Source organism: Cyprinodon variegatus, unplaced genomic scaffold, assembly GCF_000732505.1.
Source record: "Cyprinodon variegatus isolate N-32 unplaced genomic scaffold, C_variegatus-1.0 Scaffold34, whole genome shotgun sequence".
NCBI lineage: Eukaryota > Metazoa > Chordata > Actinopteri > Cyprinodontiformes > Cyprinodontidae > Cyprinodon > Cyprinodon variegatus.
In genome coordinates, this window is record NW_015150487.1 from 88,539 (window position 1) to 114,036 (window position 25,498).

The window sequence follows — 25,498 nt, forward strand, 5'->3', positions numbered from 1 at the left end:
CCTGGAGGGCTCTATAGAAATATGGCAACGTATTGAACGGAGCTGAAGTGAGAGAGTGTGCCGTTCACAGACACCAGAATGAACGAGTTCACAAAAACGTTCATAAGGCAATAATACACTACGTTCAGTTCACGTTCGCCCAAAATATGAACGAGTTCATGAACTTTCGTTCAATGAACGCGTTCAGGCACAACACTGCCCACCATCACCCATTATATAAAAAAGTGTTAAGGTTGACAACCCTTACCCAGAGGTAAGTTGGAATATGAATATTTTTCCATTCATAGACCTCATAAATCTTCATAAATTGCTAAAACAAATTGTTTTTCCTATGTAAAATTAAAACCTAGTGTGGCTTTCACTCTCCCTTGGTTATAGGCAGCAAAACAGATGAAATCACAGCTGATATAAGTACTTAAAAAAAGAGACAGAGTCTTGTCTGCTACTGATAATAGTTGTATTTCTTCTAGGTTAACTTATTATCCATGGTATGGGGCATGTTTCTCGGTCTTGGATCTCTGGACCCAGACTGTATCTGCTCTGGTGTAGCTTAATTTTTATCCAGGTCTGTTTTATGAATTAATTGATTTATTTATTGTTATTGAAATTTTTATTTATCATAAAAAGTTACTTCTGTGTCCATTGTGGATTTTCTGTTAGTTAAATGCAGGGTACTGACATTTTTTCCACATGTGTATATCTTTCAATGTTAATCCTATTGCATACCCAAAGCCAGAACCAAACATGAAGAATCAACTTTTAGTTCTTCTGCCCAACTAATCTGGAACAATCAAGAAGATAGAGGACTATAAAAGTTTGAAAACCATAAGGTTCTTTAAATCAAAGTTAAAAACCTATTTGTTTAAATTTGCCTGAAGTCTGTACTTCAACTTTCCCTTTCCTGTCTCTATGATGCCACTGCTATTTACTTTTCTGTGTTTTCTTTTATGTTCTTTTTTCATGTACAGCACTTTGATTGTTATGTTACGAAATGTGTTATACAAAAACACTTGCCTCGACAAGTAAAAAAGTAAATTGTCTCACCAAGAAACGGCTGTCAGCTATCAGATCTCAATTTTCCACTAATTAGTTCCTTGCTTTCCTAATATTGCCTTGTAGTGAAACCATCCAAGCTAATAACCTTCATAGATAGCATCATAATAAGAATAAGAACAATAAAAAAAAAAAAGATTAAGTGTGGTGATTTCATCAGACGACTGAAGCTCTTTGGGTTTGGAGCAATAGAAAGAGCCAAACTTGTCAGCATGTCTTGACCTGAAAAATCTTCAATATGTCATTCCAGCGAGGGTAATTTAGACATTCCTCATTTCTAGAAAGCGACAAAGAGATGAGTCATTTCCTGTTCAAATATCAAACAGCCAAGTGGAAAGAAACATAAAAAAATATTTTTCCATTACTAGTCACAACACAGCCTTTTAATAATAACCTTTAAATGTTATTGCATACAGTTATTATTATAATATAATTATATGGGTTATGACGCGCAATGGTGTTACATCTGTCTAGGTATATTCATTTTTCTTCTATTTAATTTAACTGCTGTACCAGGTTTCCAAAGTGGATACTGATTAATAAATAGGTAGGTTTCAGAAATAGAGTTATATATTTATTAATTAATTAATTTATTTTTTTATATCAAACTCAAGTAGCGGATATCAGAGAGTGTTCCTAACTGGTTCTATGATGATTGTCAGGAATTGGCTTGAATCTTTAACTTTCTCTTTAAAGGAGTAAAATTTATTAAAGATGTTTTGGTGTTTATAATTTGAGCTGCAAACAGTATTTAAAAATGCTGCATAATGCAGGATTTACAAACAAACAACTTGTGTATAGAATGTGTTTGATCTGCAGTGATGTTAGCAACCTTTCTCCTCACTTGAGGAACAGGTTCTCAATACACCTAACAGGATGGACTAAAACCTGACAGTGTAAAAGATTACTAGCAGTTTCTGTAGAAGATTGCACAACCTTAGTTGCCACAGAAAGTACAGTCTGTGCCTGGTCTTATTCCAAACAGCATCAATAGGTTTGTTTGCATGTGCCTAGTTCCTTTTATCTGAATGGAAAATAAATTATAATCCGAAAACACTATTTAGTTGAAACAAATATAAATTAAAGAATACAATAATAATATGCATTTAAGAACCACAAATTCTTTTTTTTTTTTTTTTTATAAAGTGAGAGACAAAATAATCTGTCTTTTTACCTTTTTAAATCTAATGTTGTCTTTTTTTTTATGTGTAAAAACAAATACAGGCTTAATATTTTGTTAGCATACTATTTGGAACCTTCTGGTGCAACCGGCAATAATGGTCTGAACTTCTAGCACATTACTTTTTCAATCAGCACCAGAACGGCGAACACCTCACTAAAGACCTTCTTTCTTACCTACATGTAGAGGATTTTTCTGACTGTCTGCTTACAATATTTATCTAGTCAATCTCAATGCTAAACTGGCCAAATTTCCTGTGAGAAAATCATACCCATCTTGGCTTTCTAGCTGCCGTTACACTGGCAACAACTCAGCATTCCTGTTTTCTTCTTGCTATTTAGACTTCAAAATAAAAGCATACAGGGAACGTTATAAACATCTCAAAGGGTTGCTTTTTTTCTAAGTAGTGCTCCATGTAAAACCCTCTGCCACGCAGAGTAATGTGGGGCTCAATAACAATGCAAAGAATGGCTGATTTCAGTGTTTTCTCGCAGTCTCCAAAAATGTTTTACAATGAAAGCAGAATAGGACTGCCAGTACCTAAGAATTTACTGATTTATGGAAGCATTGTGTCTTTACATTTGCAATGGTGATATCAGTGTATTGTGAAGCTCTAAGAATTGATATGCAATCAAGAACCTAAAGTTGATAAAACCATATATAACAATTTCACAATGGAGCAATGTGTTCAACTTTTGTCGGCCAGAGCCATTTTCATTTGGTATGTCTAACATCTTATGTTACTCTGCCCATTTTTATCCTCTTTGACTGTGCCTGTTTCCATTTTCTGGATCAATACCCTGTTCATCTCCTATATCTGATGCAGCACCCTATTCCCTGGCACAGCCAGGGAGTGGTGTATGTGTCTCCATCTGCATGTGTCCCTGAGGCACTAGCAACAATAAACAGGCCTATGGTTTTCATCTGGAGTGGAAACCAAATCTTTTTACTCCTAAAAATAGAGTGAGCCAATGCCCTAAGCATTAATTCCCTCTGTTACAAAGTCACATAACTTGAGGATTACGAAAGTTGCAAAAGCATGAAAGTCAGAGGAAAGAAATCTAGCGATGATGATAATAAAGGGAAAACAACTCTTTTGTCTAAATATATCAATAAGAAGGGTATCACACGTAAAAAAAATATAAATAAATAAAAACAGAACAAAAATATAAACGAATAAGTTAAAAACATCCTGATGGGCTGAAAGAATCCATAGATAAGTATAAAATAATCGATTTTCTTGGTGAAACAAGAGGGACAAAAAGCAATGCAGTAATCTGGGACTGAGTGTTACGTCATAAAAGCCATAGGAGACGTCATATGACAGTCTAATATACAAACATAATGTTAATATGTCTGCATATTAACAGAACATGCTTATTTATGTCTACGAAATAAACTAAGTAAGCATCATGTCTATCATAAGGCATTATAGCATAGTAGCATGGAGTAGCATTAGAGTTTGATTGTTTTAAGGCAAAACATTCGCATTCATAATAAGATTGTGCAAGCAGCAGAAAAGGTCACATTTGCATTTTGCATTACATTTCCTTAATAATCTAAAATAAGACAGTTTAAGAAGCAGAACCATTTTATGGGTTTGCAGAAAAAAACTAATTCTCTGTCAGGCTGATTATTGCTCTGTGTCATAAGTATCTTTATAAAAACAACAACAATTTCATATCAACTAATATTCACATTTAGGACACAACTTAAGACCTATAATAGAAGATCACCACAACTCTTAAAGGGGTCATAGAATGATTATATAGGGTATTTAGTGCTGGTCCTTAAGGTCTCTGAATAGGATGTGTAACATTGCTTGGGCTGAAAATGGCATATTTGCTGTCCTGGAGCCTTGATGCAAGCCTGGTTAAGAGCCCCAGAATGAAACAACAGGTTTTCTCCCTTTTATGGTATGCTCAGCAATATTTAGATGAGCTGTGCGCTGATTGGTTGGTTTACAACAAACGAAGCTGCTGTGCAAAGATGCATCATAGCAACAAGCACTCACTCACTGAAACATCAAATTGTTGGTATGGTAGGGTGACCAGACATCCTCTTTTACATGTCCTACTACTGTCATACCTAAAAAAATGTCCGGGGGGAATTTCAAAATCATATACAGTGCAGTCAAAACAGGGAGCCAGTGGGGAACGCAGCAACCAAACCTGACCCAGTGACGGTAGCCTGGACAACGGCGGCCCTATGCCTTCCCTGCCTGCCTAACCGGGCAGACGGGGGAAGCATACCGTCACCGGATCGGGTTCTGTCGCTCCGTCCTCCGCTGCGGCCCAGTCCGGTCCAGTCAGTGGCCCAGCAGCGAACAGGCCCAAAATTGAGATAATCGAATTTAAGACTGAGTCGCAGTGAGATATTAGAGGGAACAGAAATACATGTTGGGGTAAAAAGAAAAAAAAAGTAATTGTTGAATGAGTTAAATAAAATATATTTAGTGGGTGGTGTAATGATAAGACCCTTATCACAGAAATACAGTACAAAGTAAAATATTAAAAAAATATATCTGGGGCAAAAAAACTCCAAAAATTTAGAAGCGTCATTAAATTTAATGAACGCAGGGACACGCAAAGAGATATGAGGCCAAAACTACAAAAAATGGTCGTGTTCTCAGACGTTCAGAGCAGGACTCCTAATTTCCTACAGCTCTTATTCCACCTGCACCAAACTGTACATCACTAAAACCACTTATGGATGTAAAAAAAAAACTGTGTGATGTCTAAAAGAACACAAATTGATAAGAAGCAGAGCTTTTAGGACTTAAAGTGGTTGCTGTCCTTTTCTGCTTTGTTCAATAATCTATTTTTAGTCCTGCAGGCTCAGGCTTCACACTGTGCCTGGCCTTCACCAGACGATCACACTGAGAGTAGAAGCTAACTAAACACACCGGCATGAGTCAGTGCAGAAAAAAGAAAAATACATTTCTGTGTGAAGTGAAGTGAGTTAGGAGTTACAGAGCTATTATAAAGGTAAGATTACAGACCCTTTACAAACACTCAAGGGATGGGCTGGGGGAAAAGCAAAAGTGGAAATGTACTTTCTTGATTGGTTTATATTAAGGCAGTAAAAATATGTACTTTTAGTTTTGATCTTTTCTTAAAATACTTACAAATACTGTGCAAAAAAAAGGAAAATATCACCCTTTGTTTCAGTAAAATAAAATTCTACATCTTGTCCTGAAGCTGTATTTGTTCTAAGCGATGTGGATAGGAGGCACAGCCACTGTACCATACATGTTTGTCCAGATGAACACATCTTCTGCTTACCTGAGTGAGAACATCCAGTTGACCAACAATGTGTTCTAGGGTGTTGGTTAAACTGGAGGGAATCCTTCCATCTGATGCACCGGACACAACTTTATCCTTCTGTGTAGGTGGTTGTACACTTCGAGTCTGCTGGGTGGAGGGTGAACCAACTCTGTGGGTATAATAGTGAGCCCCTCTACTGTGGCAGCAACTACTATTGAAGTCATGAGTGAAGGTGGTAGTTTGAGAGTCTTGTCTGTTAAGTTGCTCCACTCTTTCAGAGGTCTGCAGAGAAAGCAAAGGGACAAAAGAAAAGCTATAAACATGGGATGCACCGAGCAGCCAGTTGATGACATGAATTTACCCATATTTGTACCAAATGAGATATCAGTGAGTGAATGCATTATATTTCAATTTGTGTTAGCTACAGTTTGCAGTTCCCATAAATAATAATGCAGAATTACTCAAAATTAGCCATTTGTCTTAACAGCATGTCAATGAAAACACAATAGATGTGAAATATTACAGGAAACGAACATGTTGTGTGTGCTGTTTATACATACTACCATTTAATTCAGACAAAATTATGAATCCATTCTGCTTTTGGAATAAGAACAACCTTAGCAGACAACACAGCAGGGTGGCAGTGTGGGCAGATTACAGAAAAACTGTATTCAATAAATTTGAGATTTTAAATTCTATCTATGTTTGGAATTGAAAAACATATGTTGGAAAACTATTAATCACTGCAAGGCTAAAATAAAATGAGGCAATGATTTATCTTTTCAATGTAGCAATAATAAATAGTTTGGCAAAAAAAACAAAAAAAAAAAACACCTCCTGTCAAAGCATAAATGTATGTGTAAAATGTGAGAATAAAAAAGGTGTTAAAGAATTATATTCAGCTATATGTAGTAAATATACCATATTTATTCACATTTGATTAGTACAGAAAAAAAACGCAATCTTTTGGAGTTAGTATTTGTAGGTCTGAGCTTTACAAAAACCTAAAATTAAATTAACAATGCTGTGTATCATCCATATTTTTTCACCCACCTGCTGCACCAGTACTGCTGGTAGTAAAAGACTCAAAAGACGATGATGCCACCTATACTCAATACAAATAAGCTCTACCTGTTTATTCAAATACTACCAGTTAATGTCAAATACTACAAAGTTTAACGTCTAGAAATATATGCAAATAAAATGTGACAAAATATAAAAATGGGAGAGAAAATGTCCAATATAGCTGTTGACTTGTGTTTTAGCATATTCACATAGTCCGTCTTTGGATGTGATTAATTCAATGATGCATGAACACATGAAGGTCAGTGATCACATTTCTCCATGTTTATGTGTCTAAAAACAGACTCATATCTATATGTTCCTTCATATGTCTGTCTCTACAGATCTCTGTCTGCTGGCGTGCAAATGTATCACTTATACATATCAGCAAGGAAGAAAACAATTGTATTACTCATCATCACGCAGCAGGAAACTTATTCTCGCTCGGTGAAACACAGTATCATACTGTGCTTCTTCTAAATGAAGCCAGATGAACATAACCATCACAAGCAGGAAAAAATAAATACCCACTGCTTACCCAGAGTTGGAAAGCAGTCTTGAAATAGCATGTTATTTTTTATGTATTCTGATTTCTTTATACTTGCAAAACCATTTAAAACCTTAATGTTATATCATTCCTACTGTGTGAAAACAACAACCATAGAATTAACGGAACTGCCGCGGGCTTACTTGACTGAAGGCTTTTGCTAATATACTGCTCTTTATAACAGTGTCTTCATAACTGTTATACCAAACTTTTAAAGTCTTGGTTGGTTCATTTAATATTTGGAGTCTATCACATCACATAAAAAAAAGAAATTGCACAGATAAACCAAAAATATAAAGAATTGTCCTTTAAACCTATGTGAAGATAGACAGAATTAAGAAGAATCATCAAGTAAATAAAAATGATCCCACTTCTATAGCATTTTCATTTCCAAAATATTTGTAAGGAAAAAAAGTATTTGAATTATATTTCAAACAGGCTAAAAACATTCTTAATATCAAGAATTTAGACAAGCTTTATTTTCTGATAAAGAGATCTTTTAATTCAAACAATTGATATGGTTTTAGTTGGCAAATTGTCTTTCATTTTCAGAGGGTTTATTCTGGCATTAACATTAAACTAAAATCAAGCTGCTGCTGACATGTCTTGTACCAGTGTATTCTAGATTGGGGTTAGTGAAAACCCTGGATTTAAAATTGTATTCACATACATAGACAAACACAGTAAATACTGTTTTAATGAATCATTTTGAGGGAAAAACTATCAATCAAAAATTACTTGAGACCTAATCTAAACCCTGACATAGTCAGCCATCATGACGCTTAACAAGGATCATGGAAAACCAATCATCAAAGACATGTCCATCCAGAGAAGGTTACTGAACCATGCACTCAGAATGTAAACAAAAATCTGATAGAAATCTGAAATGAAAGGAATCTCTACTATGATGTTATGTCCAAACAGGACAATAACAATGCCTGAACCAATAAAAAACTTCTTGCCCCAAATTGTGATTTACACCTATGGCTAAAACTCACACATGATCTGGATGAGCAAATTTAAATGGATTGTTCCTTGGCATGATGCGCACCACTGATAAAAAATGTCGATAAAATCCGTTCATAAGTTTTCAATTGATTGTGCTAACAAACCAAAACAAAATTTTCTTCTGTTTCTGACTTCAGTAAAATGATCAAACATGTCACATTGGTCAAATTATTTTCAGTCTTTCCTAGGGGTAAAATCATTTTTGTCCAGGTCTGTTTCATGACTTTATCTCTATAAATCACTCTGTTGAAGCGTGGATGAACAGCAATGTCTAACTTTTATTTGTTCATTATCATAGAATTTCATTTATTACTTTTGTCATATTCAAGTAATTTTTTCTTCTCTCATGAAATGAGCCATACCAACAATTTTGTCTGGGTGTGTATATTGTACTTCTCTAATATTTCGGGGCTATTTACTCTGTGTTTTTCAAATCCTACATAATTATTTATTACAGTCAGGCATTCATGGTGATCAATCTCATATCTTGAAGGTTGCTTAAATAACTCTGTGATATAGTGTATCGGTGAAGTTTTCACAGCACTCTACTTTAGTGAAAATCTTATCAATGGTATCACATTAATCCCCCCCCATTCTACACACCATTCTGACAATGTGAAAAATGTTAGATTTTTGCAAATCCATTAAAAAATGAAAACCTAAAAGATGGATAACTAAAAAATTTTCAATCTTTTGTTGATCCAATCTTGGCAGTAATTACAGGTTCAAGTCTTTTTTTTTATTTAATTAGCTTAGCTAGCCTATCTTTTAGGTATTTTGCCCATTCCCTTTAACAAAGCTATTGCTAAGAATATGGTTCTAACATAGATAAATGTGGAAAAAAGGTCACAGCTGTGTGTACTTTCCAGAAGCACTGTAGGAGAAAGTGTCTGTCTAACCTAATAATCCTGGATATGTTTGTATAAATTAGTAAACAGATGCTACAGGAGGTCCAAAGAAAGATTTTTGCTTACCTAAATATGGAAATTCTTAGTTTTCATGTCCTCCTAATAGACAATATTTTTTTTTTAACCAAACATGAAAAGCTGGTAGGCATGTGTGTAAGTAGAGATGAGCTTCATAATACAATCCTGATTCAAGACAAACATTTTCACCAGCTGCTCGACTCAGTTAATTACAGCTGAGCAAACATTTCATGAAAAACTGTCAGTGAAGCTCTTTATTTATTGAAGTCTTTAGCGATTGAGGACCTAACTGTAGTATCGAGATTAAATAAACAATAGAGCATCATACATTTCTCCTTGTTACTTCAAGTCTTCTGGCTGTATTCATCTACCTTTATTGCGTTCCCTCATTGTCATCTAAGTCTGTTCATCCTGAAACATGTAAGAACAGTTGTTTCCTACCTGCTCTTGACTTGCTAAGAGTCCTTGTATTGTCTTCCTGGTCACATGGTCCTCCTGCTAACTGTAATGTCTGTACCTTTCACTCCCCATCTGCCAGCTAAACACTGATTCTCATTCACCTCAAAAGGCCATTACTTATTTTACTTCCACTGTTACCCTGTCTTCAGCACCCCCTCCCTCCTTTACCTCCTGCTGTCAAATACATTTGACTCCTGCTGTCAAAATAATACCACCTGCCTATCTCTGCCTGCACCTCTAAGCTACACACAGTACAAAAGAAACCACACTAAACAGAACACTAGATCTGTATTGATTGATTACTCTACTTTTAAAAATATAACACTAACATAAAATATACAAATAATGGGTAAGGAGTGGAATGCTTATATAGATAATCCACTCTGTTAAATCTAATTTCTATCCTATCCATTGCTAATCCTAAAGCTAAGCACAGTGGAAGTTCTTACGTGTGTGTGGTTTTTTTTTCTGTTTTTTGGGGGGGGGGGGCTTGGTGAGAGAAGCCTGCTGAGAGAGCACTGCTCGTCTGTCAGCACACGTGAGCAAGAGAAAGACCCAGATGTGAAGCTGAAGACTGAGGGAAAAGGGGAAGGGAGGGCTGGAGCCAATGTGATCAGAGAGAGCTGATCTGCCTGTCAGCGATGGTTGGCACTCACACACATCAACCCATGTAGGTTCTTTTAAAAAAAGCTGCCGCAAATTTAGATTTGCTCAGCTGTAGATGGAAAAGAGATGAGCAGAGTCAGCCAAATGCTTTCTCAGGCTGTAGCTCAACAAACCTCGCCGTGAATCTGATATTATTGTGTTTCACAAATGGATTTTTATGACTCTGGTAATGTATCTTTTTAATACATATAGATGGGCAATTTATGATCAATCAAAGTGAAGGATGAACTCATATGAACTCATGTTTTGAGATTTAAAGGAAAAGTCCAGTCAGAAAGGAATAACCAATGGGTCATTATCTATACCTACAACTAATAAGTTGTATATATAATAAGTGATTTAATTAATTTAGCGTTAATCAGTAAAAAAAATAAAAACAATTATTTTCGTCGTGATTACTGAGTCCAGGAACGGACATTTTTCCCCAAATATAGAAACACCTCACTCCTGACATCTTCCGGCAGTGACGTCACGGTGCGGTAAGCCAAGCACCATTCTACTAGAACTACTAGACACATCTACAATCAACAACAATTATTTAAGATTTTGAGAGGACTTCGCCATTGAAATTCGCGAGAGCTACAGTTAAACTGTCAATGCCCACGTGCATGGCATTTGGATGCTGTAATTCACTGGGTAAAATAAAAAAAAAAAAAAGTTATTTCACCATTCCCAATTCATGATCCACCGTGGACGGGTTTATCATTGGATTGCCAACTTGAAGAGGGAGGATTTGCCATTGCACTTCTGGCCAGATAAAAAACACGCCATTAATCCGTTACTCTCTGCTAGCATGTTGTGACAAACACCAGATACAGCACTGGGACTTGCTCAACAGCCAATACCGCACCGTGACATCACAAACCGGTAGGTGGCAGTAGTGTTCTTTGACAAACACTGATGCCTTTTGATAAAGCACATTCAAATTAAATTACTCTTAATTAAAAGCACTTATCATTTATTGAACAGTATGTAATAATTTCATACTTAAAGTACTTTCAGAAGTTTTTATTCTGAATGTGACCCGACTTTTCCTTTAAATCTTTTTATGTTTACGTCTTTTTCAGATTATGTAATTGCAATGTTAAATTACTGCAGTTGTTTGTTTTCCATTTTAATGCTTTTGTTTTGAAAGTGAACCAAAAACCAGAGCAATAATTTGTGTTTCTGCAAACTGATGTTTTATCTGGGTTAGACAGTCCAAAACACAGTAAAGTGTTTTGTTTTGGACTAACTGTACTTTTCTACTACCAAATCCATAACCCCTATACTTTCATTAGCAAGAACACGATAAAAGTTAGCCGTTGCTACTTCCACAAGCAGGCAGCCTGCAGCAGCTATTGAACTCAGCCAATAAATGGGAAGCTGCAGTCATGATGCTGTTCCAAAGATTGCCCCTCTGTTTTTACATTTCAGACTGCACATGGAGAGAAAAAACTAGAGGTGAAAAAACTAGTGGGGGAAATTAAGAGAAGCTAAAATAAAATCTGTTTGGTGGGAGAATAGTACAGGGATTTAATGGATGAGAAAATATACCAGTGATTAAAACTGAGTTTTTTTTTTTTATAACTTTTTAAAAAAACTTTTAATAAACTTTTTTTTTTAAGCAACTGATCAATTGTTAAATATATCTATCTATAAATATATATTTATATCTTTCAATCCTTTTGTTGGATTTAATGGCCCACTAATCCAAATTTTTGTTGGCCTAGACTCTAGGCCAAAACAAATTGCTTGAGATTATATGAATGTATTATTAATTATGGTAGGATGTTTACAGTTAACCATCTGTTCACAGATCCACAATATCCAACTATTTATCACTTTATTAAAAAAAAAAAACTTCACAATAAACAAGTCTCACAGCCAAAGCTATATGGCCACCATTATTGTTAGTATCATCTAAGCATCTTGCAGAGAGAGTGCTGAAAGAGAAGTTTAAGATGTAACCGCTTGTTGTCTGAGTTGTGGCTGAAGACAGTTTTAGTTTTATATTAAATAAAGTCATAAAAAAGTCACAGGGTTTGCACTGGTGGGAGCTGCCCCAACATAAAACTTAGTAAAAATAGTGGGAGCCAGCTGCACGTAGGCACCAGGCCCCCCACAGACTGACAAAAATGAGCCAGACCAAACTTCTCAGCACTTACTTTAAAGGTGAGGCATGCTCCTGATGAGCTTAATCAGCTTTGCTAGCTGACGTCTCTGAGTCATCAAGCACTTGTGGTCTGAGGGACCTTAGCACCTCCGGCATGTCTGCGCCGTTCTCTGTCTTAAAGTGAATGTGTGTCTACAGACACATGACTGAACCAGGAGGATAGGCAGAAAGATCTCTATGCATGAACACAGGGTTTTATTATAATATCATGTTGAGGTGACAGGGTGAACTCTGGCGCTGTTTCTCCATACTCCATTATCAAACTGTTAGAGCGGGTATCATTCAGACACTAGCTTGGCTGAAAATCTGCCTTCCTGTACATCTAATCATTGTGTATCCCCACACAGAATTCTTTGCTAAGTATTGATAAACTTCCAATCATCTCGGGTTGTTCATGCCCTTTCCATCTACCTTCATAGACTTAACAAATTGTCATATTATCCTTCCAGTTAGATGTTGTAGCAGCATGAAGAATTGATAAAACCTTATTTTATAAGAGATAAAAGAGACTGTACCCATTTCAGATCCATCACTTTCCAATGTAAATAAACAATTACCTATTTGACAGTAAATCAGTAGCAGAGAGCTTGGTAGTGAAGGTATACCAGAAAAGCCTGTTAAATTTGCCTATAATGCATCTTTTCTTCCACCAAATGGTTCTAGTAAATGTTAAAATATTGGGACCATACAAAATTAGATTCCCCTAATATTAATACCAATTAAAGGCTTTACCTTTTATTTCGCTTTTTATCCCTTGAAAAGAAAATCAAAAACAACAAAAATAGTAAGATTAATCATTTTGTAATAAATCTGAAGTAATCACCTCACATAGAGAGGGTCTAAAACTTCACATACATTTACAAAACCACATTCTATTGTAGCAACGGTCAAATATAGCAACAAAAAAAAAAATTAAGGACATATTTAATACATTTTATTAATCATCAAGTTACCCATTGTGCTACCTTCAACCCGATGAGCTATTAAAAGCCATTTATAGTCCTGCTTTCAAATCTCAGAGAAAAAGAGCCAGATGGAAATGAAAAAAAACACATCTTAAGGGTTCCACGAATAACATTAAATAACCAAGTTTTCAAAAGACATTAAAAGCTTCACATTCAGACTGTCGAAGTCCTTTTTAGGTCAGCTTTAGACATAATCACCATTACAAAGCATTTTGAAATCCCTGTTTCATAACTCCTTTTATTTATTTATTTTTTTTATCATAACTGTGCCAAAGCTGAATAAAAATGTCTGTTTGTTCCCAAAAAAAAACCCTCCCCCTCTATACAAGCAATAGGAAAAAGAGTCTCACACTTGTTTTTAGTTACAAATGTATGCAAAACTTTGTTGTGTCTTCTTTGTCTGTTTCGCCAGCAGTATTGTCAGTTTGTTGATTAAGTAACTCATGTGATGCAAAAAGAGTGTTTCCATCTCAGTTTTGCAAAATACACCTTTATAAATATGGTCGAAAAACCATCTCAGCTATGGCGCAAAAATCTTTTAATGAAAATTTGTGAATTTTTTCAAAGCTTGCCTATTTCTGTTAGTGAAACTTATTTCTGTATTTGTGCAATTTGACTGTGAATGATGCACAACACACAAAGCACCATATAAATATTTTTTTATGTTGATTATTGGGTTACCAAAAGGCTCTCTGGTGTTTAAAACTGCCAAGCGAACATTATAGATTTTTTGAGAAAAACTGAAGTTTCAAAACTGAAGTTTCAAAGTAACTGTAACAGAGAAGTTGTGTGTTATGAAAAGAATTAGAGAGGCAAAGGGAAACATTAGGTTTCTGTTATTCACTTGTATTGCTAACAGCTGTCAGTAGTTCACTGAATACAACTAACAAATCCCACAGGTTTGCCATCTTGCTACCAGAATATCTGAGTTCTTAGTTCCAAAATGATCAAACACTACAATAAAACGTTAATGTAGTGTTGATCGTTCCTATATTTTTTGATGTGCACAAAGATGTTTTCTAAAAACAGCAGATTTTCACCAAACAGAACTGAAGCAAAACGCTGAACTCTTTAAATGTGACATGAAGTTTCAATCATGTTATGGTTTCCTGGTCAGTGATAACATTTCATTTCATGTTTAAGATTATGGTGCCTTTTAGCCTTCAGGGTTCATAATCTTACTACTGAAAAGAAATTGCTGACTTAAAAGCTACCTTCATTTCTACAATATCATCTACCAAATTCTAATATTGGAAAAATGAGTAAAAGATCTACATCCATGCTGGGACCAAATGTTGTGTTAAGTAGTTCTGTTCTTTATTTTCCCCCTTCTTAAAAACATATATATTAGCAAGATGGCTGAAAGTACATACTGAGCTTAGAATGGAATAGAACAGCATGTTCTGATTATTTGAAATTCTAAAATGAATGTTCTTCAGTTAGCTGGTGCACTTCACTTTGGCTCTTTTATCTTAATTGGTCAGACATGTCAAGGTGTGCATAAAACTCAAACTGGTGAGTCTAGCAAGAGTAGACAACAGTTGGTCTTTGTAATAAATTCCTTTGATTTTTATGTATATAAAAAGCAGGCAAGATTCACCCCAGCTGCAGGCCTCCCATGGTTTTCATTCACACAGAAATATGAGCGGTTAAGGAAATGAAGCCGATACAACATTCATTGCTCTAGTTATACCAGCAGGGATCCAGATGGGAGTTAAACTATGGTCATCAATAATTAGAACAACTTTCCATTAAATCACGATTTTAGCGGGGCAGGAATTGTTACAAAATAACGTGAAAAGTCATTAGCCCCTTTTTTAATGAGGACATTTTATAGATTTTTTTCCTATTATTTTATAGTAAGAATGGTCAGAATTGGATCTCAGCAATTTTAAACAGGCAGATTCAGTTTTTCATGTACAGTAACAAATACAAATGACAGGTTCTAGATATTAGGAAACATTTCGGATCTAAGCTATGTTTACTTTTGTTTTGTGAGTACTTTATTTTTAAAATCTCATAAAAATCCATTTCTCTGAATCAAATAATGCACCTGAAAGTGGATACACTTTCTTGAGATGCTTGGTTGATGTATCGGTCTCCGCCAAGTGACGTCAATTGTTTACCTCGGGCGCGGTACACTATGCCTTTTACACCTAAAATGGCGTCTTAGCAACAAATGTCACGTGACTGGCGGAGACCGATTTTCCTAAATCCGCCCCTGTTTTCAGGCTTATGTTAACTGTAATGACTTATCTTGGACAGGCTGCTATGTAAACAGGCCTTTAGTCCTTCGTTTAGCTATGCTGCGGTTGTTTACACTACACCTTTTCCACCTAAAACGGCGTCTTAGCAACAAAAGTCACGTGACTGGCGGAGACCGATTGCATTCAGATTTATTATGGAATTATGCTTAGCAACAGAATGCAAATTATTTTAAATAAATATACATCTTTACCCTCTTTGGGAAATAAGCTTAGTTCTGTGCTACCCTGCTTACAATGCCTTGTTGGCCAATTACCAATAAAACTTGTAATAATTAAAATGTTAAAGTCATGGAGGGGAGATCCAGGTCATGAAAAAGAAAAATTATATTTAACATTTCTATTTTCAGCATTTTATCCAATTGCATTTTTCAAATTGTCAGATTCTACTATGCAATACATTAAACAACACAGCCATAATTTTATTGGGGAAATGAATTACATTGTTGTGAAAGGGTGACATCTAGTTAACTACAAAATATTTATTACTTTTTATGGCCAATTAAATCTAAAACAAATGTCAATGCATAAAAAACACAAGTAGGCAATATGCATATGTTCTGTGTTCAAATAACCTGTAAACTACAATATGTTAAGAAAAATTAAAAAAACGATTTTTTTTTTCTTTTACTCCACTGAACTGTTTGAGTTTTGAATAGCTCTGACCTTCCAGTAAAACTGTACAGATTCCCAATTAAATTTTTAATTTTAAAGCAGCTTATTTTTTATTTTAGTATTCCGACTGTTCATAGTAAAAAAAGAACAAAATTGCATTTAATTTTGCATTTTCCTATAAAACACCATAGTATAGTTTTCTCCTCTTTGGTTCCAGTAAATTACAACTATCCCACATTTAATTGGACGGAAATATTGTAAATACAACTTATCTGAAAAAAAAAAAATAACTACAGTATATCTACCTTATCTGTCAGAAAATAGATCAAAGAAATATGCTGATGAAGATTCTCAGTCATCCAGGTAAAGTTTTTAAACTTTTATGGGAGATCCAAGAAATATTTATAATTTTATGGTGTTTTTTCACTCTTAAAAAAATAAAAGTGAGTTATAACAGATTATTGGTTTCTCCTCTTTAAACTAGAAGCACTAAAAGCAAATGGAAGCCATTTTATGTCTACAGTTTGTGAGGACAAGGCCTATTGTCTGAGCAGGGGCCATAGTCATAGCATAGTCAGATGTGGCACAGGGTGTCGTCTGAGGTTGTGTCCATTCTAATATACGGTAGGGTTCTTTTTGTTCCATATGTAAACTTCACTTCAAAGCTTTTTTAATCAATTTCTTAAATTGTCTTATATTTTAGCCTATGTAAAGTTTGGTTGTCTCTATCTGTGATCAGTTGTATCTTGCAAAATCATCACTTTGGAGTTAATAGCTTGATTATATAGAGACATTTCTTGCAATTAGGTCAATGATTTCTAAATATCAGTTACAAGTATCAATTTAAATGATTGACATCTACTAGAGTTCAATTCAAACCATATCCACAGCTGATTTAAATATACTAATTACTGGTTAATTAGGATAATCATGGTTTTTCATAACTCAAAATTTGAATCATAATGATTAAAGACCGGCATCCATTAATTACAATTATTCAAATGTCTTATTAAGGTTATCATACCGGCCTTTGACTGACTGAGACCCATCAAACTACTCCAATATCCTGCACTACTGGCTGCTTTGTCCTACTGATGATGTCGTTTTATCCTGGATTCAAGAACACAACTGTAGTCGGAAGGCAAAAACCAGCAGCCTAGAGGTAACAACATAAAATACAGGAATAAAATATATTCAACAGCTAAGGCTGGGGTCTTAGTCGTGGTCCTTTGGACCTACTAAATACACTTTTACTATCCTAACATGTCTTGTCTTTTACAGGCACGATGTAAAGGGTAGAAGCCATTTTTTTTGGGCTGCCATACACTTACCTGGCTGTTGGGATCTGGTGGATGTGATTTAAAATGGAGATTAGCAGCAGTAGCTGGTTGAGTCTGTAAACTCGCTGCATTTTTATGTTGCGACCTGACACCCTTACTGCTTTCAATACATTCATCAAAGTTGCTCTTCCACACCAATACCTTTAAAACACCAAAAGCATATCATAAATAAATAAAACAGCAGGCTGAAATTTATGAATTAAGGCAAAACAGCTGGGTATAAACTTTCTGATATTTACTGTCTATTAGTTAAGCTGTAAGCACCATAGCATTATACATAAGAAGAATAAACCTTCACCTGTTCATCAGAGCCTCCAGATGAAAAGTATTCCCCTGTTCTAGAAAAGGCCACACATGTGACTGGACCCTGGATTAGAGAAAACCCAAACAGAATATAAAAGTGAGGTGATACAGCAGATAAATGATACTTATCTTGAATAAAACTGTGGCAGATTACGAAAGAGAAGCTAATTGAATTACTGAATTTTGAATTACCACAATATAAACTTAATACAATTGAATTTACACAGCAAAAGAAAACGGACAACCAAAACAATACTTTATATAATATTATTTATATTTTTAAGTCTATTTAATATTTTGCCCATACAGTGGCTCTGAAAAATATGAATTTATTCACTGAAAATTGCTTCAGTCAAGAAACACTTTGAAATAAGTTTAAAAGAAAAGATGATTAATGCAGAAATGAGAAAAAAAAAAACATTTATAAGACAGAAAAAAATAACAGTTTAAGAATGATTTAAAGATCACAAGACCAATAATATTCAAGAGTTTATATTTGGGTGGTACGTTAACAAATTCTGGTTCATGTTTATTTTCTTAGTCCAATTCACTATTCTATTCTAAGAGCACGTTAAATCCAGTTTAAAACCAGAGCTTGTTTTTATACATAACTTAATTTTATTTAAAGCTAAAAAGAAAGGAGATGAGAACAGAAGCTTCAGAGTGGGAGTATGTATGTGAGCATGTGGGTGTTTAGAGGATTGGTTGATGTGATGGGCTCACAGCAAAGCTATTAATATATTCATATAATAATTCAACTAAAAAACACAGACTAATATTGGTTGAGGTCACATATGTTCAAAGCAAAAAAAGAAACTGAAAGAAACTGAAACAGCTGTTCTAAAACTAATTCATCACTTTTTTTCCTTCTTCTTCTCTCTCTTCTTTTTCTTCTTTCTCTACTTCTCAAACCATTTTGTCTTTAGAGGAATAAAAAAGATGGAAAAAGACATGATCAAGAAGGCTGTTGTATAAAGAAGGAGCAATGTCCTGCAGCTGGCACCCAGATAGGTTGGTTTAGTCTAGGATGGTTTCCCAGAAGCACCTGAGAGAAGCAGACAGTAGCGCCATGGCAACGCAGCGGTCTGACAGACAGCATGTTCTGTCTCTACTCTGACTAATGCATGCTGCCAGGCTGGCACTCACCACTGACAGACACCCCCCCACACACACACAAGTAAAGAACCTAAACGGCCTATTTTGTCCTCCAATACAAGGGCAAATATTACAAAAACCAGAGAGGACCCACATGGTCCAGTCTAAAAAGACACAAACATAAATACATACAGTTTTTGCTCCATTCGATTTCTCAGAAATTCCTAAATTAGTCGGAGCAAAGAGAAAACTATAAAACTTTACACTCTTTTACTCTCAAAGTCGATTAAACAGCATGTCAGCCGTATCTTGAATTAAAAGAGATGGCTTCTCATTTTCTAAATTATTTCCACTGGTTGTTAAAAGGCCGACAAACTCTTATGGCAAAGCCTTCATAGACTTCATTTGTTTTTTGAGCAAATCTTTCTCTTTCTCTGCAGCCAATTTAAGGAGCGCAGTTAGATTCTGCACTGCTGTCTTTCCATCTCCTCTACTGCTGAATGGTGTTTCTTTATAGATGATAATACATAGTATGTACTGTCACATAAACTAATCCGCTTTACTCCTTAGAAGCAACAGTTTCCAAGCCGACAGACTAACACTTAGCAAGCAGTCTGAAATCAAGTTTTTTTTTTTCTCAAATGTGTGCTTCTCTTGTCTGCTGTTTGAGCATTATTAGCTCGAGTCATGCTTTGAATGGTCTAAGGTTAATTATAGACCGTACTGCATATACAAACGCTGAGTAACACAACCGTCAGCAAAGAGTGTTTTAACACCAGCTGCATATTGTAATTTGTTCCATAGTCACAGGCTCCATGAATCTGTGGCTTTACAGTAGGTCGTTCTTTGTTGTTTGAGTTATTAAAAGTTCTTGTGAATGCTAATTTAAAAGGATGATGAGCTGATTAATACTAAAAAAAAAAACATTTTATATTCTATGGTAAAGAAAGGTTACATAAACCTCAAACTTTTTAATAGCAGTTCCAGGTTACTTACAATAAAAACGTAAAGTTACTAATAATATTGATGAATGTGATGCATAATCAGCTGCAATTAAACTTAATTTTCTTTACTCATCATTGATACGATCCCACTTTGAGCATTTTGATCAACCAATTCTAGATTTGGGCAGAAGGACACTAAAAGACTTCATTCATTTACCAGGTGAGGATGCATGCACTTTGAAAAGCATGCTACAATTGGATTAGAAACATTTAGCTGTTTGTAACATTGCGATATTACAACAGAGTATTAGGGCCAGCCTAGAGTTCTTTTTTTGTTTTTTGTTTTTTTAATACAAGAACTATGTCATAGTATTATGAGAATATAGTCGTAATATTATTAGAATAAAGTCATAATATTACAACAATAAAATTGTAACATTACGAGAATAACTTCATAAAATTACAAGAATAAAGCTGAAAAGTTACGAGAATGAGGTCATCATACAACCCGTTTCAGAAAGAAAGCTTCGAGCGCCAATCAGCATATGACGGCCGACCAGCACCACCAAAAAAACAACTTGAGTCCATTTTGACATACTGCCCAATTTGATGCTGGTGTGCTAAAAGATTTCATCATTTGTCAAACTGATACCAAAGGAGAACTTCACATGATGCTCAATATTTCTCATTTTAGGGAAGAAAATGCTTCTTGTAAGAGTTGTTATAATATTCATCTTTATTCTTGCAATATAAGGACGTTATTCTCATAATATTACAACTTTATTCTCGTAATGTTGCGACTTTATACTTTTAATTTTATTACTTTATTCTTGTAATGTTATGAGAATAATATCGTAATGTTGTGACTTTATTTTGTCACATCTGTCTGACATCTGTCTGACATATCTAAATTTTGTGAATAGATTTTATAGTGAATCAGAGGTTTAAACAAGTTCACTTTAAGTCCGGCCAGGGGACATCCTTCCAAGACTGGGGAAGCAACACACTGATTAAATTCAATAACAAATCACTAACATGCTTTCTTATGAAACACAGGCCTGCATGTACACATGCATCCAGACACCACATTACCTAGACACCCACGCTAAACAGACGGGGATCTCTCCCGATCTCTCGATCTGCAGCAGGAGAAACAATTAGTGCTCGGAGTGGTCCCAGCACAAACAGATTGGTGGTGTCACCACGGAGCCTTGCTCAACAACAGAAACTGAGACAAACTACAGGAGATAACAAGTCTGGAGGTGAGAGGAGGAAACAGAAAAAAGCCTTTTCTTCATCTCAGCTAAGAATGAACCTTGGCAAGTGATTGTAAAGAAACACGGGAGACAAAAACAAAACGAAAGACGGGCAAAGTGTGTGTGTGTGGGGGGGATAGATAAACAGATGGACCACATGTGGTACTGGCAAGCCACCGATTTCAACAACCAGCCAGCGAGCCAGTCCATCAGCTGTTCAAACAAACAGACACAGTCAGCGCGCCGTCGGGACAGCTACTGCAGGCAGCCAGAATGTGTGTCCATCACATGTGGGACAGGAAGAGGCAGGAAGCCCCAAAGGAAAGACAGGAACATTACAAAGGTGGAAAAGTGAGAAAGAGAGTTCTCCTGATGTTTAAAAAATGCATCGGGACAAATCCAGAAAAGAAGGAGAGGGAAGGGAGAGGATCCGGAGAAACGGGGGCAGAAACACTTCTGTCTCCTTCCAAACAACCATGAGATGAGTCATCCTGAGTGGGCTGCCTGCTTGCCAGGCAAGTACTAAAATACAAATACAAAAAAGGCCTCAGACGCACACACTTTTTTTTTTTTTTTGCATACAGACCTAAACAGAGCTCAACACCAATAATGGAGATGCCAAAAGCCACCTATAGTGTTTCTTTACAAAAATCCTGCAAATCTCAACAGGTAACAACTGGACATGCTGGACGCCCATGCAGGGAAGGTGTGTGCGTTTTGTTTGTTTTTTTGTCTACCTGGTGTCCATGCAGTGTATACAACAGCTTTCCCTCCAACAGGTCCAGGATTTTCAATGTGGAATCGCTGGATGCGGTTATAAGGAAATTACCAGCAGGATGGAAAGATAGACTGTTTACAGCTCCACTGTGGACTGGAAGAGACAAAACAATATGGATCTATCAGCTGGACTTCAGTGCACATCAGCAGCCCTGCTTTTATTTTAAATTCAACCCAAATCAAAAGAACATGATGATATAAGATTCCTATAATACAAGGCATGATGATAAAAATCCAAAACTATAGAGTTCTTCAATCGCTGAGCAGCTTTGAATAGCAGTTCTGAACCTTTTAAAACTTAAAGAAAACACATATTAACCAGAAGCACCAAAAATCTACTGTAGCATATGCTATAATTAATTTGCAGTGTAAATTAGGTGTAGTGTAGTGGCTTTTTTTTTCAGTTGGTCCTGTTTCTCTGACTGTGACTAACTGGATGTGCATGTGGACATTTGGAGGAAGCCTAGAGAGAACCACAGCCTGATTTGGGAAGATGACACATTTAATGCAGATAGTTCCTAGGTCAGGATTCGAACCCACCTGCACCAGCCTGCAGACTATATTAATGATGTAAATGTCATATATGGTAATGGTCTGTCATCCTTGCTCCTAGTTACATATTGCAATAGAGCATCTTTAGATTTGAACTAAAAATGTAACCATTAAAGATCAGATCAAGCATTTTATTTTTACTATCTTTGCTCACAAACCTCAGCAGAGCAGATGTTTGGAACGTAAGAGCACAACTGCAGTGCTGAACCATGTGCCACGTGCTGTTTAGAAGAAAAGGCTTCACTTCTTAGTTACAATATAAACATAGTGTAATGTCAAGCTTCAGAGCAAAAATATTAGAACTCCTCCTGAGTTAAAAGAACCTCTTTTATGTTCAAAACGTTGTTCAATCAAACACAAAAAAAACATTGAAAAGCTATGGCTCCATCTGCTGGATGAACATGACTGGGACATAAAGACACTTCTAGGTGGAAAATAAAGGCTTAGGTTAGATAATAGTAAAGACCTGTTGTATTCTGAAGAATATGTTCATATGGTGAAAAAATTATTCTATACCTGAATAAGCACTGTCTGCCAACACCGCACAGCTACATGTTGCTAATACGAACCATACATTAATCCAACCTGCTTCCAAAAATCCATGTAACAAGTTTCCACAGAAATCTACCCCATTTAGCAAAAAAATGTTACACATATTATGTGAAATAACATCATATTTAAAATAAGGGGATATGGAGGAGCTTTTATCCTAATGCTCATTCTCCACAGACAGAAGTAATTATCCATTATTAGATCTCCCAACTGAATCCATTTGGACGGGCTGATTACGGTAATCAGTTCAAAATACCTTCCAACCTAATCAGGAGTTTCCAACTGGAGATGTAGCATAGGACTGATGGAAAGCAATTTTAGAACTATAAATCAACAAAAGAAGCCCTTATTTTAAATTTTTTCAAGATACATTTAAAGTAAAACATACCGATGACTTATGAAGAGGGGAAAAAGGTTAGATTTTCTCCCTCTCAAGCACTAAAAATGTAGGAGTGTAGTATGCAGATAAGGGAAAAAATGTATCGATAGATAATAGTTAAGTAAAATATATATCAGCATATCTTCTTTCTAAGACTAATTAAACATTTTCTTATCTTTTTACCTAAAATTGTACAGTAGATTTCAATATCTCAAAACAAAGAACTGAGATTTAAACAGGACTCACAATATTTACTAACCCCGCATGTTGCATAAGAGGACTTTAAAAAGGATAAATCAGAACAGCGTTACCATAACAACTCCAGCTTCCTAAATCTACTGATATTAAAGTTTATGTTGCAGCTGCCCGAGTAAATGACCTATTATACTATAGAGGTTTCATGCCTTCATGAACAAGCTCCTTAAACACCTAAATGATAAGGAAAAACTGATCCAATAAAAAAAAAAAGACTTCCACACTGAAGGTTGTTCAGTGTGGAAATCTGTGAGGGGGGGGGGGGGGGTATACCTGGATAATGTTGAAGCATCTTGTGAGATCTGATGTCCCAGACCTTAACAGAGTGGTCAGTACTTGCTGCAGCAATGCATGTCCCGCTTGGGTGAAAGTCTACATAGTTGGCATAACTTCAGAGAAAAGGGAAAAATACATTTATAAATCAGTTTATAATAGGGAGGCAGAATCTCTATTCTGTATTTCTAAAATACAAACAAAAATACACATTTTACACAAAAACAGACAGCAAAAAAAATCCAAACATTTCTCTTTAATTTTCACTGCTTAAAACGCTTACCCAGCATGCTCAGAGAAAGAATGAATACATTCTCTACTGTTTTTGTCCCATAGTTTTATGGATTTATCGTCACTGGATGATACAATCAAACGATCATCTGGAGAAAACCTACAAAGAAATTCAGGAGAGTCATGTGGCAGTTTTATATCTCTGCATAAAGAGATATAAAAATATTACTAAATCAAATTATTTAAACAGAAAATTATATCCAACTAGAAAAATATAAAAAGGGTATTTTATATGGTTAAAAAATATGTTTCCTACTTAGCACAGCGAACCCAGTTCATGTGTTGGCTGAGAGAGAACAGGAACTTCTGCCTATGGACTGTCCACAGTTTGATGGTCTTGTCATCAGAGGCTGTCACCAGAGTTTGTCCATCAGCAGAAAAGTTAACACAGCGCACAGTGGCAGTGTGAGCCCTGAATACTGTTGACTCTGCCTTCCTTTGGACACACAGCACATCACTCAAATGTAAAGCAGTCAGAAGGTAAGGCTGGAGATTAATTCAATAAATATATATTTACATACATAATGTTATTCAAAACAGTGATGTGGCTTTTAAATGCATTTCTGGTATTATAATATACATTAAAGTCTATGATTACAGCCTTTGCACACATTTATCTGTTATCTGAGTGATTACATTCACTACAGACACAGAGATTGTGGCTGCAGTGGTAGGGTTTTTTTTTTTTTATATTTATGCTTTTTTTTTAAAATGTTATGCTCCTTTTAATTTAAATTTTGTAATGCTTTTTTGGAACTTCACATACTCTTTTTATATTGTCGTTTTTTGTTTTTGTTTTGTTTTTATCTTTAATGGCATTTTACTTTAACTCTTTGTACTCTATATAAGCTACTGGAACCAGCATTTCTCTGAAGAAGTAATCCCAAGTGATAAATAAAGCTGAGTTTAAGTTCAAGGTTAAGCTTCAAAAGGGCGAGTTTTAGCGAAAAAATTAGTGAGCATGATAAGACCAAATGTCTCCGTTTTGGATGACCTGTATCCAGCCACAGTCAGAGAAAAAGGGGTAAGTATGATAAAGGTTTAAACACTAAAAGAGTTACTAGAGTTGTCAATATTAGCTGAGCTCAGGTTAAAAAAAAAGGATTTGGGTTGGGGATGTAACAGGAAATCTTACATGTTGGGCACCCAAAGGCGTACAGTTTTGTCTCTAGAAGATGAGGCCACCAGGTGGCCAGATGGAGAAAACTGAACAGAAGTGACGGCTTCTTTGTGGCCATCAAAGCGATACGCTCGCATCTGAGGCTTCATGTTCCAGATCATCACACAAGAATCCACAGAGCCTGTAGCTGGGAGA

The 25,498-nt window shown here is 35.6% G+C and overlaps 1 protein-coding gene across 1 annotated transcript in view; it reads right to left on the reverse strand.

Annotated features, from left to right (window-relative positions):
- The window catches only part of poc1a (POC1 centriolar protein A), a 36,718-nt gene that overhangs the window by 6,090 nt on the left and 5,130 nt on the right, over positions 1-25,498 (reverse strand). Inside the window, exons 3-10 of the mRNA XM_015402349.1 lie at positions 25,319-25,490; positions 24,440-24,619; positions 24,176-24,283; positions 23,893-24,008; positions 21,842-21,975; positions 17,805-17,873; positions 17,498-17,647; positions 5,518-5,781 (exon numbers count right to left, since the gene is read on the reverse strand). Of these exons, the coding sequence (XP_015257835.1) occupies positions 5,518-5,781; positions 17,498-17,647; positions 17,805-17,873; positions 21,842-21,975; positions 23,893-24,008; positions 24,176-24,283; positions 24,440-24,619; positions 25,319-25,490 (1,193 nt within the window). The remainder of the gene's footprint in view (positions 1-5,517; positions 5,782-17,497; positions 17,648-17,804; positions 17,874-21,841; positions 21,976-23,892; positions 24,009-24,175; positions 24,284-24,439; positions 24,620-25,318; positions 25,491-25,498) is intronic.